This window comes from Fringilla coelebs (genome assembly GCF_963513975.1).
Source record: "Fringilla coelebs genome assembly, chromosome: 11".
In the NCBI taxonomy this organism is placed as follows: domain Eukaryota; kingdom Metazoa; phylum Chordata; class Aves; order Passeriformes; family Fringillidae; genus Fringilla; species Fringilla coelebs.
This window is the reverse complement of record NC_140037.1, coordinates 11,701,154-11,715,246: the sequence shown is the minus strand read 5'-3', so window position 1 is coordinate 11,715,246 and position 14,093 is coordinate 11,701,154. Positions and strand designations below refer to the sequence as shown.

Genomic DNA, 14,093 nt, shown 5'->3' with positions numbered 1-14,093 from the left:
TGTGATATTGCCAAGCCTTTCTGATGTCATAAAGCACATTTCTGAGCTACAAAACAGCAGTGTCCAGCTTCCCCAGTGGTGTGACTGGCCCTAACTTGACCCCCCATCAGTGGAAGGACAGTTCCTCCCCGCTTGCAGGACTGGATACCACAGAAGAGCTGATCAAAGAAAAAATTTTTAAAAACCCATAATACAGACAGTAACTTGGGTTCCTTTGTGAGCAATGAGGAGCTCCATCCTCAGTTTAAGCAGCTCTCACAGACCAAGCAGTGCTCCCCTCACACCTGCACAGGGCTGGCACTGGCTCTGGCTCCTCTGGGGGAAGATCATCCCCTGCCAGTTCACAAGCATCAAACCAACAACTATATCAAAAACACCGTATCACCTCTGCTTTTCCATGTCTTCTTGGAAAAGTCTTCGTCCAGTTTAATTTTGGCATGTGTATGTACATTATTCCTTCTCTAGGAACAAACAGTTACACCATCTGAAGAGCTGACTCTGACTAAAGGCCCTTTGAGGTGAACTGTACATTTGTATAAGGCAAGAAGTACTTTCAGAAGAAGCCACAAGACAGTAATTTTACCAATAATTTTTTGTATTACGTTTAGGTGTCACCTTTATTATCAACAATTTACATCTGGAATTCCAAAAACTTTAGAAAATCAAAACCGAAAAACACAAGGGAACTGGGCTGGTGCCTCTTATGACAGAAAAAAAACTGTTTCTGGAGTGAAAAATATTTTCCTACAATAAGCATGGAACTGTATGCTTTATATTAATAAGCACCAGGAGTAAGCAGTGATCAAAAGAAGGAGATGAAATGTTCATCTCCCTCACAAAAGCAGTCTTGTCTTCTGTCTTCTGGTATGATATACCTTTGCCTCTGACATTATCCTCTCAGCAAAGATTAGCTAAAAAATCCACTGATGCATATGTGTGTATGTGTGTGTATGCACAGAGATCCTTTGCTTGATCATTCTTTCAAGGTTTCATTCAAATCACGTTTTAAAGGTTTTTTTCTGTCATCATGAGAACTAGAACTCATTTCTGACACGTCATGACTCAGATCACTAAAAGTGCTCTCCCCAAATGTTCTCATAAATTTATTTCCATCAGTTTTGTCCTAGATTTTTTCCAGCCTGGTTTATGCCCTTTGCATTTCTTTCAGACGACAAAGTCTCAAACAGCCTCTTGCTCATATGACCTTTAATGATCACAACTATTATTCCACCTGAATCTGTCAAGTGAAATACTCACCCTTGTTCAGTGACTGACCTGTCCCTTTTTTCCCTCCTACATTTCTAAGACACCTACTGGCACATTTTTGAGGGACTGTTTTTTACATGCCTTCTGGCTTCCAGTCAGTATTAACCAGACCTTTCTCCTTGGGTCTCTGCTCTAGCCACTCCACACTTTATCCCCAGATAATTTGTACTGTGACCACAGCTCAAATGACCTTTTCCACTCATTTTTTTTCCCAGCTATGCCTCCTCAATGCAGATTGACTTGCTTTCCTAAAAAACTTTAGCTTGTATCTCTAGTACTTTCCTATGATTCTTCTGTGTGACTTCATCTTCCCCTGCACTCACTCACAATGGTCCTGTGAATCCCACACATGCATGGTCAGGCACCCAAAATGATGTGAACTGGAAGAAATGTGCTTAGTCCCCTGACTGATAGATCACCCAATAGCTCCTTGGATCTGCAAGAGCATTAATTATTAACATTATTTACATTTTGTTAATAACGTGGGACATGAGTGGGGTGTGGGGATGTTTAGGCTCTCTCTGTATTTCTGAGCCTGTCCCTGTTGTGGTACACTGTTGTACTGCAGGATGTGGTGCCTCTGCTGTAATCAGCCCAGACAGCACACAAATACTCCACCCTCCAATCCCTGCACCATCTGGATAAAAACTGGTTAATTGGCGATGCTAATGTCATTTTCAGCTCTGTACAGTTAAAATAGTGTCAAGCCTTCTCCCACAAGTACTCTCTATCTATTTCACTATTATCTGCCTGTATGTAATCATCTTTGACTCAGACCTTTCCCTAGCCCTTTATGGTCAGATTATGTCTAAATCTGTCCATATAGCTAAAACTCCCATCGTCTCAAATCTCAATTACTGCAACATCCTTTCCCTTGGCCTTGAAAAATATAACCTTGTCTTACTCATATGTATTGAGAACACTACTACAGTAACCATTTTTCTAAGTCTGTCATTCTCACCGTGTTACTCCACTCTTTTCATCCCTGTGCTGGCTCAGCCTACTCTATCATGTGGATCCTTACCTACCTGTCTTTGCTTTGGAAGGCCTTGGCAGCCTGTCTATTTGCCATTTCCATTCCCTGCTGACATCTAAATGCAGCTCCAATCAGCTCACCATGCCAGCTTTCACAACCCACTTGTAATACATTTAAACATGTTTTTGTGCATTCTTTTCGCTGCCTTTTATTTCCAAGGATTCTATAAATGGCCCAAAAGTTACTGGTAATTTTCCTTAAAACCTCTCCTTAAAACTTTTCCTTCCTGTAGTGTCTACAATAGAGGATCACAGTTCATTATGCTGCCTCTCCTGCCTGTATTCCTTAGTTCTCTAATTTTGTACTCTGTAAAGTATAAAGAGTATTGACCCTGATACACACCAGGCTCTTGTAGCACTAAGGTAATGCAAATAATAAATGCACATGTAGAACTGAGATGCCAGGGGGAACTAAGGTATTATGAGATTGATGATATAAAATTGCGGTTTGAGAGCACAACAATACCTGATAATAATAATATTAACTCATTTTCCTCCTATTCTGAAGAGAAAACTAAGTGGAGTGAGGAATCTGCATCTTTAAATCAAGCCCATAGGTCAAGTTAAAGATGATTTATGTCCATTTACCACACAATAATTTTCTGTTGCTGTTTTCAGTTGCTGTTGTGACAGATAAAATGGAAAGGACAATGCATGTTAAACATCACAAATCCATAGAGGTGTCTGTATGTTCACATGTGTACATTTTTTTCCCTTTTCCAAGTTAGATATTAGAAAAGATATGGTATATCAGTGATTCTTTTGCTTTTCTAGCACAGTGCTACTTACACCCTTTGTTTCCTGTCATTGTTCTTTGTTTGCTAACCTGATGTTTATTTTTGTCTCTGCTAAATAAAGACCTCCAGATTTAATTCTTTTAAGCTGTACTTTAAGACCTCTTTAACCTATTTCTGCCTAGCTTTCCCCTCAATTAGCCTAATTGTTTCTTTATCAAGTAACATGTCACCAAATAAAACACATATAGCACCCTAAAAAAAATCTGCCCCTTTCTGCTTGACTCACAATAGCAATAAGGTGAGTTATATAAGAGGTTTCTTGTATTTCTGGATCCTGCGACTCCCAGGGGCTGGAAATAGCAATTGTATTTTGGGAAGCACTTTCAGAAACACTGACTGAGTACTTGTTATTGTGATTTCAGGCAGATGATAGCTCACTTTTGGATACCTGCGTTTGCATACACAGCACTGCTGTCACCAAAACCTGGCACTTGGCAACTGATGCATACAATATATACCTGTCTATGTGTATGTACATAAATACACACATCTGCTGACACCACACTGACTCCTTGTCTTCAAAGACAAGGAAAACTAGTATCAGGTATGTGTTGATCCTGTATTTATGTAGGAACCACCCCTCCCCTTATATTCTCTATGCAAATATTAAAAGCAGTTAGTATGTTGTATTTGAGAAATAGCTGCATTTCACAAAAAGGCAAACTCATTCTCACATGTATCATCCCTCATTTGCATAGAACATAAAGGTTTTAAGAGAACTGGAGTGTTTGGATTAGAAGAACCAAGCAAATTGAAGTTAGTAATATCCACTGAATTACCCGATCTGTTAGTGGAATGAATCCTAGTAGAACATTGCTACAAATTAAGAGAAATAGAAGAAAATCTTCTTAAAGCAAATAGGACACAAAAGCATAAGCTTCCAGTACACTTTCTATTGCAAACTGCAATATAAAATTATCTGTTAAATGTATAAATATAGCTTGTAAAAGAGAAGGACCCTTTAGACTAATACCTGTTAAGTGCTTTGCTTTTACTCTGTGCTCTGAAGTTCTGTGAAGGGCTGAGGTTTAATTCAAATCCTGAAAGAACTCCAGTGACACAACTCAGGCAGCTGAGACTGCAGGAGTGAAGTGGTTGAAGTTAAAACACCTTGTAAAAGCAAAAGCATCTTGGCATCAAACAGTTTATCAGCGAAAAGAGAACTGTGCAAGATGGACCCCCAAACACCCCCCTCCTATTATCAAGGTTCACACATGTGAAGGTTTAACATGTGAAGCTTTTACAGTAGTGTCTGAATCACTCACAATTCAGCATGTAAGAATTATTTTAAGCATCATTTCTAGTATGTGAATGAGTGTGACAGAAACAGGCTGTCACAGCAGAGTTAATACATGCTCCATTCAGAAATACTCTTTGTTTTATAGCTCAAGAGTCACAGCAGCTGATAGGGCAGGACAGGAAGCCAGCATTTCCTACTCACAGTGGAATATCTGTGAATTTTGAAAACACAGCACAGCCCCTTTCAGCTGTCATCCCACAACAAAGAAGAGGTAGCTTCAAAATTCAGACAAGCTCCAGACAGCAGATTGCAGCTGCTGAATGCAAAGAGTCCCAAGGTCACAGACCAGCTAGAGAGCCTGTAGAAAGACCAGCATTTTGAGAGCCTTTTCTCTTTCAAATAGTGCATCTATTTAGATCAGATCATATTTTTGTTTGATTTCCATGACAGTATTTGCTGTCATATTGTCAACAGCAGTGAGTGCTTGTGCACCATAGGCGACCAATGAGTGGGCAAGCTGTTTCAGGCACCGCTGCTCACCAGAGCTTTACTGATTTCTGTTTCTCTAAAGCCCAGTTGATCCAATAAATTGGAAGAAATTCTTCACTATCAGGTGTTAGACATGACCTTCTTGTTGGATTAAAGCCTCTGTCAGCAGAGGCTGCCAGTGCATAGCTCAAGGAACTGAAAGGAGCTTTGAGTTCTCCAAAGTTCATGCTTTACTGATTCGGGTTTAATACAGATTTTCCTTTACCATGTTTTGTAGGCAAAATGGATCTAGTCTTGTTATTCTGGGGTGTTAATCTTTATAATGAAAAAGAAAATACACCATCATAGTCAGTTTGCCTAAATACGTCATGGTGGGAAGCAGAGGAACTGGATTTCAAATGCAGTGTTCTTTCCCACTATTAGAGAAAATTGCCATTAATGGGCAGGATTAAAACCAACTGGTATTCATGGTGTTAACAGGAACCTTCACTGCAGCAATCAATGAAGATCTTTCTCTTAAGTCCCTTGGGACCAAGGATCATTCCTGTGGGACTGAAAAAGCCATACTGCTGTGGATCATTTAGGCTGGCACATCTTTACACTCTGGTGAATAGGAGAAAATAATTTTATCATGAAGCAGAATTTCTTTGGTTGCTCTAATGAGTGGAACAAACCCTCTCTCAGCTCTGCAAATCACTGAGACAAGTGGGGCCTCAGCAGCCCTGAATATCACATCAGGTGCTGATATAGGTTCTTCAGACGATTAGCAAATTTTCAAGCAGCCACCTGAAAGAAATAATGGCTTTTATTGGAGCTAATGCAGTCATTTCTTCCATGAAGCTTCTTGTGAATGATTTTTGCTGGAAAAATTGTACACGATTTCTTTTCATTTATATTTTAATGCAATTTATTATACAACAGTGACCCTCATTCAGGGTTCAGAAGATCAGAGCACTTACAGTAATCTTCACAGCACTTTTTATCTCCAGCTACAGCTTACATTCACAGCATGAAAAGAATAAGAAGTTAATGTACCAAATCAGAAGGTCTCTGTGTAGCAGTGTTAATCTCAGTGTTGAGCTATTATTTATTAGTAGACTTAAGGTATCATCTAGAGACTAGGGCCTCATTGTTTGGGCACTGCATAAAATACACAAAATACAGAAAAGAATATATTTGCTCTCTAGGATAGCTCAGAGTTTAAGTTTAAGGATGATTTCAGGATGTGGACAAGAGGTACTACAGCTATAAATACTGCCACAGCCAGAGGCAAAACTTCTCATGCTTATTGTGGATGCTGACAAGAGGAATAAAATTACCAATTGACAGACAATTAAAATGGAAACATTATTCTGGGATCAGACTTTTAGGTGCAAGAAGATGAAAAGAGTCTCCCTGCCTGATTTCATGGATGCAGGTGGTGTCTCACTACATCTTGGGTACATTAACGATCCATTAGAAGCTCAGGAGGTGTCAGGTTTGAGTTGCAGGTTTGAAGCAGGAGTAGGACTCCACCTGCCTTCAAGATGCACAGGTGGCACTTTTGAAGAGTTTGTTGGCAGGAATATTGGCCAAGAAGAGTGACCTGCTCTTGTCTGCTGTGTGAGCCCAAGCCCTTTGGCAGGGCCAGGTGTGCCACATCACAGAGGTGGGAACAAGGTATCGAGTAAAGCAAAGAACTTGCAGAGAAGAGAGGTGGAATCCATGGCTCATCCTCCACTGCCTACCTGCCAGGCTGCATGCTATCCCTGCCAGAATTGGCCAACTGACTCTTATGGTTGGAAAATTAAGACATCAAGGGGCCTGACTCACAGCCCCTTTTTACCCACAACAAGCCATACAGAAACAACCAGCTTATCCTGATCTGCACGGCTACTGGTGGTAACACACAACCCACTGCCCATGAGATGTGGCTGCTAGGCCTGCTTAACTACACTTGAAAAATCCTACTGGTGTCTGCCTGCCTCATTAGGCACCTAAATATCTTTGGGAATTGAGTCTTGAGCCTTTTGTGCCTCATGGTCCCCCACTGCTAATGGACATCATCAACTATTCTGAAAGAGCACAGGAAAACATATATATTTATTAAGGATTGTAAGGCTCAAACAGGGGGTTAATGGGAACTGCTTAGGCAAATCGTGCAGTCAGCCAATAGGTGAAAGAATAGTAATTTATGGGCTGAGAAGAGGAAAGGAACAAGGTGCTGCCAGGTAATTCTCTTTCCCTGGCTGTCATACAAAGCCAGCAGGGTTGACAAGGAGAAGTCTGTAAACTTGAAACAAAGTATGTTTCTGCAGCTCGATAGTCAAGCACAGCTCTATATCAGCAAAACAAAAAGAGATTTCACAACTTTATAGCTTTGGGCTGGTTTCCCCTCAGGGATTGAAAATAGACCAGTCTCACCACCCTTCTACTGCCCCAGGTCTTGTCTGTCCCAGACATCCATCAAACACAGCACAGCTCCATGACAGGGAACCCGGCAGGGTCATCACATGTGTCTTTTCACTCTTTAAAAAGAAATTAAGGCAACACCAAAACAATTAAAATGTCCTTTTTTAATACAAATCCAACTTTAAGCTTAAAAGGGCATTTCTTTTTTCTTCTCCAGCCAAATTGGTTAAAGACATTAAATTGCAGCATCAAAAACCTTGATAAGGACAAAAACAATGTGATGCACAAACCTCAGGAGCTTCTTAGTGGTTTTTGGCTTTGGCACACATTGAGACTGGCAGCAGGGTTCAGCCACGGGCCCTTTGGGCTGTGGGGACAAATCACTGCTGTGGCAGGGTGTTGTTTTAATCGGCATGTAGCTGTTGTGAGCAATGATACTCACTTTCAAAAAATTTACAAGGTTTATTATAGCCTTATCACAAACACAACAGAAGACTGAATAGAGAAGATAGTACAGCCACAGGAGCAAAGGATTCTACCACCATGTGCTCATCCACACAATGGATGTTCTACCCTTTAAACCTTTATTTAGCCCCTCCCAAAATCTTGTCAGTCGACTCCTTCTACGATGTGCAGTGGTGGAGATCACTTTCTTATATCTTGATTGGAGGCCAGGTGCTGCCACAGTAACAAGCTGACCCTCCCAAATTCCCCGACTAGCCTGGCTATCCGTGATAACAATGCAAGGTGGGGGAAACACAACTATACATCTACAAAACTTCTCTTCACATGTACGTAATATTTTCCCTTTAATTGTGAGAGTCAACCATTGCATTACTCACCTGTAACACAGCCATGGCTGTGATTAACTACAGCTCCAGTGGTTTCAGCTTGACTGCTCTAATAACCTGCCTGTCCCTGGTTTCATGCAGGATTGTACACATGAGGCCTCTTGCCCAGGCAGAGTCTTAAGTTCTCAGCACCTCCTGCATTTGCCAACCAGTACTTCTGTTTTACCTTGCCCAGGAGAGACCCTTATTGGTATTTAAAACATCTCAACATCTCACTTTTTTCCACATTTTTTAAAATTATCTATCTATCTATCTATCTATCTATCTATCTATCTATCTATCTATCTATCTATCTATCTAATCTCTATACCTGTATCTATATATCCCTATATAGCTATATTTATGTATATATCTATCTATACCAGGGAATAGACGGAAACAGGCATTAATTTGGAGTTTAGCACCAAGACCTGAGCTCAGCCTGAATAACTGTCTGGGCAGATGTTCCAGGGCCAGTGTCCCCCCAGGAGCATGTGCCACCTGCCTGTCAGTGCAGATGGCAGCAGCAGAGAGGCAGAGCTGGTGCAGTGGCCCCTTGCCTCATTCCTCCCCGTGTCCTTGCTGCCCTGCAGCACCAGCGGGGAGCAAGTTCTCCCTTGGGGCCACCCTGCACATCTGTGGCACCTCTGTCACCAGAAGGGTCATCCAGGTAGGACCATGAGACAAGTGCCAGCTTCTTGCCAGGTGCTTGCTCTGCTCCCAGAGAGGTGTAAATCAGGAGTTACCCTGCAGCAGGCAGTGGAATAGCTCCTGATTTACAACATCCTACACAAGAGGAGAGCTTGACCTTACACTTCAACATCAGTGCAGCTTCCTTTGTTGAAAGCTTCTTAAGACAGACATGTAATCAATCCTGGAGAGCCGCTGAGCAGCAGGGCTCAGGTTCTGCATAAGTCAGGGCTATGCTTCCCAGGGAAATTGTCTGATCCAGGCTCCCATGACATCTATTCCTACTGCCTAACAGGAAAGAGTGTGTTTTTCAGTTTTTCCTTTGTTATAAATGGGCTGCTTTAGATTAATACAATCCACAAAGAGAATTTTTCCATAGTAAGTCTGGCTTACCTATGCTACTAATCTTTCAGTGAGAGAGGCTTTCAGTGAGCTCAGGTCTTTGGAAATTCTGGACTTTATAGGCATTTGATGTTATTTTAGAATCCAAGAGGAAAAGCTTACTGCCTTGCCTCTGTTTTTTCATGGCCATAATTATGAGGGCAGTCTGGTGACGTAACTTGTATGGAAAAGAAATGATGGCATTCAACAGTGAGTGCTGCAAGACACTTCGTTCCTTGTAACTATTTTAGAAATCCAAATTCAGTTTGCACTGCCAGAGCATCACATGCTGCTCTTATTTATGTTTGTAAAAATCTCATACTGTACCACTGCCTTCAGGAGTTCTATTGTGTATTTACTCTGCATGGTGGCAGAATTTGGCTCACAGTGTAAGTCCATAAACATCTTGTGGGGTGATCTGCTGGTCCAGCAAATACAGCAGGAGACCTGTGCAGGTATGTTTAGTCCTACAATTCACTAGCCCTTACTAGCTGTAACTATTTCCCTTAATGACACAGACTGTTAGAGTGAAGGCAGGATTACACTTTGAGCATTTTCACACTTTAAACAGAGAGAAGAAAAGGCAAGGCAAAGTACAGACAAAGCTAGGGTTTTTAAAAAAAAAAACCAGGCAATTAATTGTCATTAACTGTTACAGCCTGACACCAACCAGGCCTGCAGTGCTCGTACTCCAGCTGCTGGAATATTTGTCTGTGGTCATCATGCCTTTGCCCTGAACTTCCCTGTGCCTGTGCTCCAGCCCAAGCTGACCCAGGGAGAGGCAGCAGCCTTGTGCTTGGGCTGCAACCCAAGCAGGGCATTGGTCATTGTGGTTATGTGCCAACTCCCCAAAAGACATGTTTACTAAAGAGTACTTACAAATACAACCAGCAAGACAATAATAATTATACTCAGTCCAGTTCTTCTTCCAACAACACCTCTGTGGCAAGGAAGGATCATCATTCCCTCTTGAGGTATGAGGAATGGGATATGGAGGGGTGAAAAGCTCTAGCAGCTGAAAAGGTAGACAAAAATAACAGAGTAAAAACAAGTGCATACATAACAGAGGTAGAAGATAAACTGTTTTACAAAAATTCTGTTGGAAACAGTTGGCTTTTGAAGACATCCTCCCCACAGTGTTTATAACCCAAATCATGCAGAACTGCAAAGATGAAATATGTATTGACACAAACAAAATGAAGAATGAAAAGAGGACATTTTTGCTGTTTTTATTAATATCCCAAAGAGGACCATGCAGGCAGTAGCCTCTGCCATCAGTGGCTGCCGTGCTGCTGGCTGGAGGGCTTGAGTGCCTCTGGATCCCAGACCTGTCTCAGACCTGCCACTCCCTGAAGCTCCCTGTGCCCTGGCAGGATACAGCTCACGACAGAAAAGCTGCTGAAATGGTGCCAGTTTTCACAGCCAAACAAACTCACCTTTGTCCTCACCACAGACTCACTCACGGGCATTTCTCCCACTCTGCTGTCCAGAGGCAAGTCAGCATTTCTGCCTTACTCAGACACTTGCTGAGTTCTACAGCATATTTTTGGCTATTGTTTGGTTTCCTTTGCTGGAAAAACTGGCTTTTTTTGTCCTCACCCTGTTTTCATACAAGTACATGTCAAACTTGAGATGCAGCTGGTTAGGGATCACACCCCTCAAAACCTCTGGCTCTGTGGGATCTGCCTTTGCCAGCAGGAAGCCCCAAGGATCTCTGACAAGCCTGGAGTGGCTGTGCCCAGGGAGGTCTCAGGTGCACCAGCAGCAGAGCCTGTGCCTGGCTGCTTTAAACCCTGACTGCCCCCTCTCATTTTTGACTTCAGGAGCTGTTTTCTGCCCTTTGGCTCTGGAGAAGGACCCACTCCAGGACATGAACGTCCTTGCCAAGCCCCTCCTTCCAGCAAGGAATCCCTCCAGGAGATTTCCTCAGGCTTTTGGTGCCCACCATGTGCCTCAGACCAAGGGCAGCAACATCAGCTGGGGCCATGTCTGGCTCAGTTAAATGGAGGCATTTTAGCTCCAGATTCTATTTGTGCATTTATTTAACATTGCTAAAGTTTTCCTGTTCTTTGTTACCCCTTCTCTCAGCCTGGCCTCCCCCAGGACAGGCACCAGCTCTCCCATAAGACAATTTCTGTGTCAAAGGAGTAACATTCTGTACTCACCACTGCCCTTGCAGGTGCCACAGAATGAGCAAGGTCCCCTTCTCACTGCCTCACACTTGGCATTTACACACAAGAACCGTCACTTAAATAAAAATGGTGCTATGTAAAAACAAACCCAACAGAGAATAATTTCACATTCACCTATAATTATACTTGAAAAGGACAGTGGGCCTCAGCAATACCACCTTAAAATAAAATTAAAGTCTCCTTAAACTCTCTCTCTGGCCCACTGCTCCTACCAACAGCACACATGCATTTGTACATGTTATTAGATTGACGTTGTAGCATCCTGGACAAATCAAATTAATTCAAATATCTGTGGGTACAAAACACTGTAGCTGAAAAATGAGCACATAAAGATACGCAATTTTCCCCTGGCAGTTTATTATGGTATGAAGAAAAAAACATTCTGTGCTTGAAGCTGACGTTATATTACAAATGTATTGCGAAGTATGACGTGACTATTAAAATATGATTACACAAAGTATGAACATTTTAAGAAGTTTACAGTACAGCGAATCTTTTATAAACAGACTCTTAAATATAGAGGACAATAGTAGGTGACAGAAAAACATCAAAAATTAACTATTAATGTTTGTAGACTTTTCCCCTGAAAAAAGTCTTACATTAAAACAGAAATTATGAAAAGCCTTAAAACCAGGAACAAATCACCTGTACACTACAAATATACATGGTAGAGGTGCACAAACCAGAGCTACCTTTTTGCTGAAGGGTTCAGTGGCTGGAAGCTGGGCAGTGCCTGCCCAGCACCTCCTGTCCAGCATGGACACCATGGGCCCCACCACGCCGAGCCTGCGACCCCAGGCACACACCATGAGCACTGGAGGTCACCAGCACACACTCCCTGCAGGACAGCACTGCCACAGCCACCTACTGGAGGGTGTCAAGCTGAGAACATGCCCAGGATCTGGCAAATGGATCTCTGCAAGCAGATCCCTGAATGCACTGGGTGCCTGGATGGGACCTGTGTACCAGGTTTGGTCTGCAAGACTAAGTGACGAGGGAATCAGCAGCTCCTTTTAGGGTTTTTATTTTTTTTTTTTTTTAATTCAACTTTTCAATCTTTCCTTTTGATATGGGAGAATAAATGCCACATTTGATTTCTGCTTAGTCTGGTTGCAATGACACCCCTAGATCATGTGTTAAGTTATGTCAAAAACATAAGTATTTTATGCTGTAATACACAGTATTACTGAAACTAACAATATTATTTGCATATTTATAACAAGGTATAATGAAATCCCTATAATAAAACCAAAAGTTATGCTATAGATTTATTTACAAAGAGTCCAGCAAAGAAGTATAAATACTTCTACATTTAAGGTTTAGGAAAACATAATTTACAAAATATTCAAATATATACAGTCATCTGAAAAACTGCCAATATTAAACTTTGATGCAGGCAAAGAATTGGCTGAGTCTATTCCCTCTGTATTGAACGAGGCAGTGGCTTTCACGGGTTGTCTGTTCTGTTCAAAGCCATACGTGTGTTATTTACAACGAGGCTGCTTCTCTTTGAGCTAAACGTGTCCAGAGCTTTGAGCATGCTGTCCCAAAATGTCATCTATCATTGTCAGATTGTTCAACCACTCTTCGTCGTTGCTGCTGCTGCTGTTCTTCATGAGGGAGTCGAGGAAGTCAGTGTCGCTGCAGTTGGCAGGCATGATGGAATTGCTGTGCTGGGACACAAAGTCGTACTGGGGCAGCTCAGCAGCACTGCCCATCCTGCTGAAGGCGTCGGGCTGGCCAGTGGAAGGGTAGCTGGGCGGGCCCAGCCCCGGGGCAGGATTGAGGTGGTTAAAACTGGACACTCCTTGGGGCAACGATTTCATAACATTCATAGCTGGCAACGGTCCCCTGGTTAAATTGTGTCTCAAGTTCTGATTACTCATTGAGCCCAAGCCCTGGCCAGACTGCCCCATGCTCAGTTTCTGCATCTGCCTGACCTGGATGCCAGGAGCGATCTGGTTTGGTGGCACCACAGCCTGCTGGGAGAACGCCTGACCCGGTGTGCTCGGCCTCACGCCCTGTTTGGAGAACACCGTGTTCCCAGAAAACTGCTGCATGCTGGTATCCATTTGGCTTTGATTTGGCATTCTTGGCACAGTAGTGGGCGTCCACATCTGGGCTGATGAGTTGGGATAGACGTTAGGGATTCTTGGCATGCTCGGCTGCCTCAAGTGTTGCTGTGTTGCGGAGTGATTCGCTAAGGAGCCAGAAGTGAAGCCTCCCATCGGCATTCCTGGCCTCACAGTGGAGTGGCTGTGAACAGTTTGGCACCCCGAGTTCATGCCTAGTGAGTTCTGGCTCGGCCGCAGCGGGATGTTAAAGTCAGAATTAGGTGGGAAAATCCCCTGCTGCTTGCCAGGGTTGTGTGGAATCATCACCATGGTGCCGCTGCTCTGGCTGGCGGTGGCTGAGGCCATGCCAGAGCCCAAGGTGCTCTGGAGCATGGCTGGGTTTGACGGCAGCATGCGGTGGTTGGGCGGAGGAGCGGGAAGCACCTGGTTGCAGTCAGCAGGAATGGGCTGCTGCACGGCTGGGGACAAAGAGACACGTTAGCTGGTGAGCACAGATTCACCCTGGGAACATGGCTAAACCTTTAAAAGCTGCTGCTCTTTCATGCCATGGGAGCTTCCCCTTCGTGTTCTTTGCAACAGAGTTATACTGGAGCCATAAGGAAACGGGAATCTCACAATATGTGATAAAATGCAAAATGCTTTTAATTTGGGGCAGAGAATCATTAAGTGTCTCTATTTAACTAGACACCAGGCCCTGGCACCTCAAG

At 43.0% G+C, this 14,093-nt stretch overlaps 1 protein-coding gene across 2 annotated transcripts in view; it reads right to left on the bottom strand.

Moving 5' to 3' along the window:
- Window positions 1-11,670: 11,670 nt before the first annotated feature.
- MAMLD1 (mastermind like domain containing 1) overlaps window positions 11,671-14,093 on the bottom strand; it is a 243,929-nt gene continuing 241,506 nt past the window's right edge. For both annotated transcript variants that reach the window (XM_084212749.1, XM_084212748.1), the window contains one exon: window positions 11,671-13,844. In XM_084212749.1, coding sequence (XP_084068875.1) covers window positions 12,826-13,844 — 1,019 coding nt within the window. In that variant the 3' untranslated portion in view covers window positions 11,671-12,825. The remainder of the gene's footprint in view (window positions 13,845-14,093) is intronic.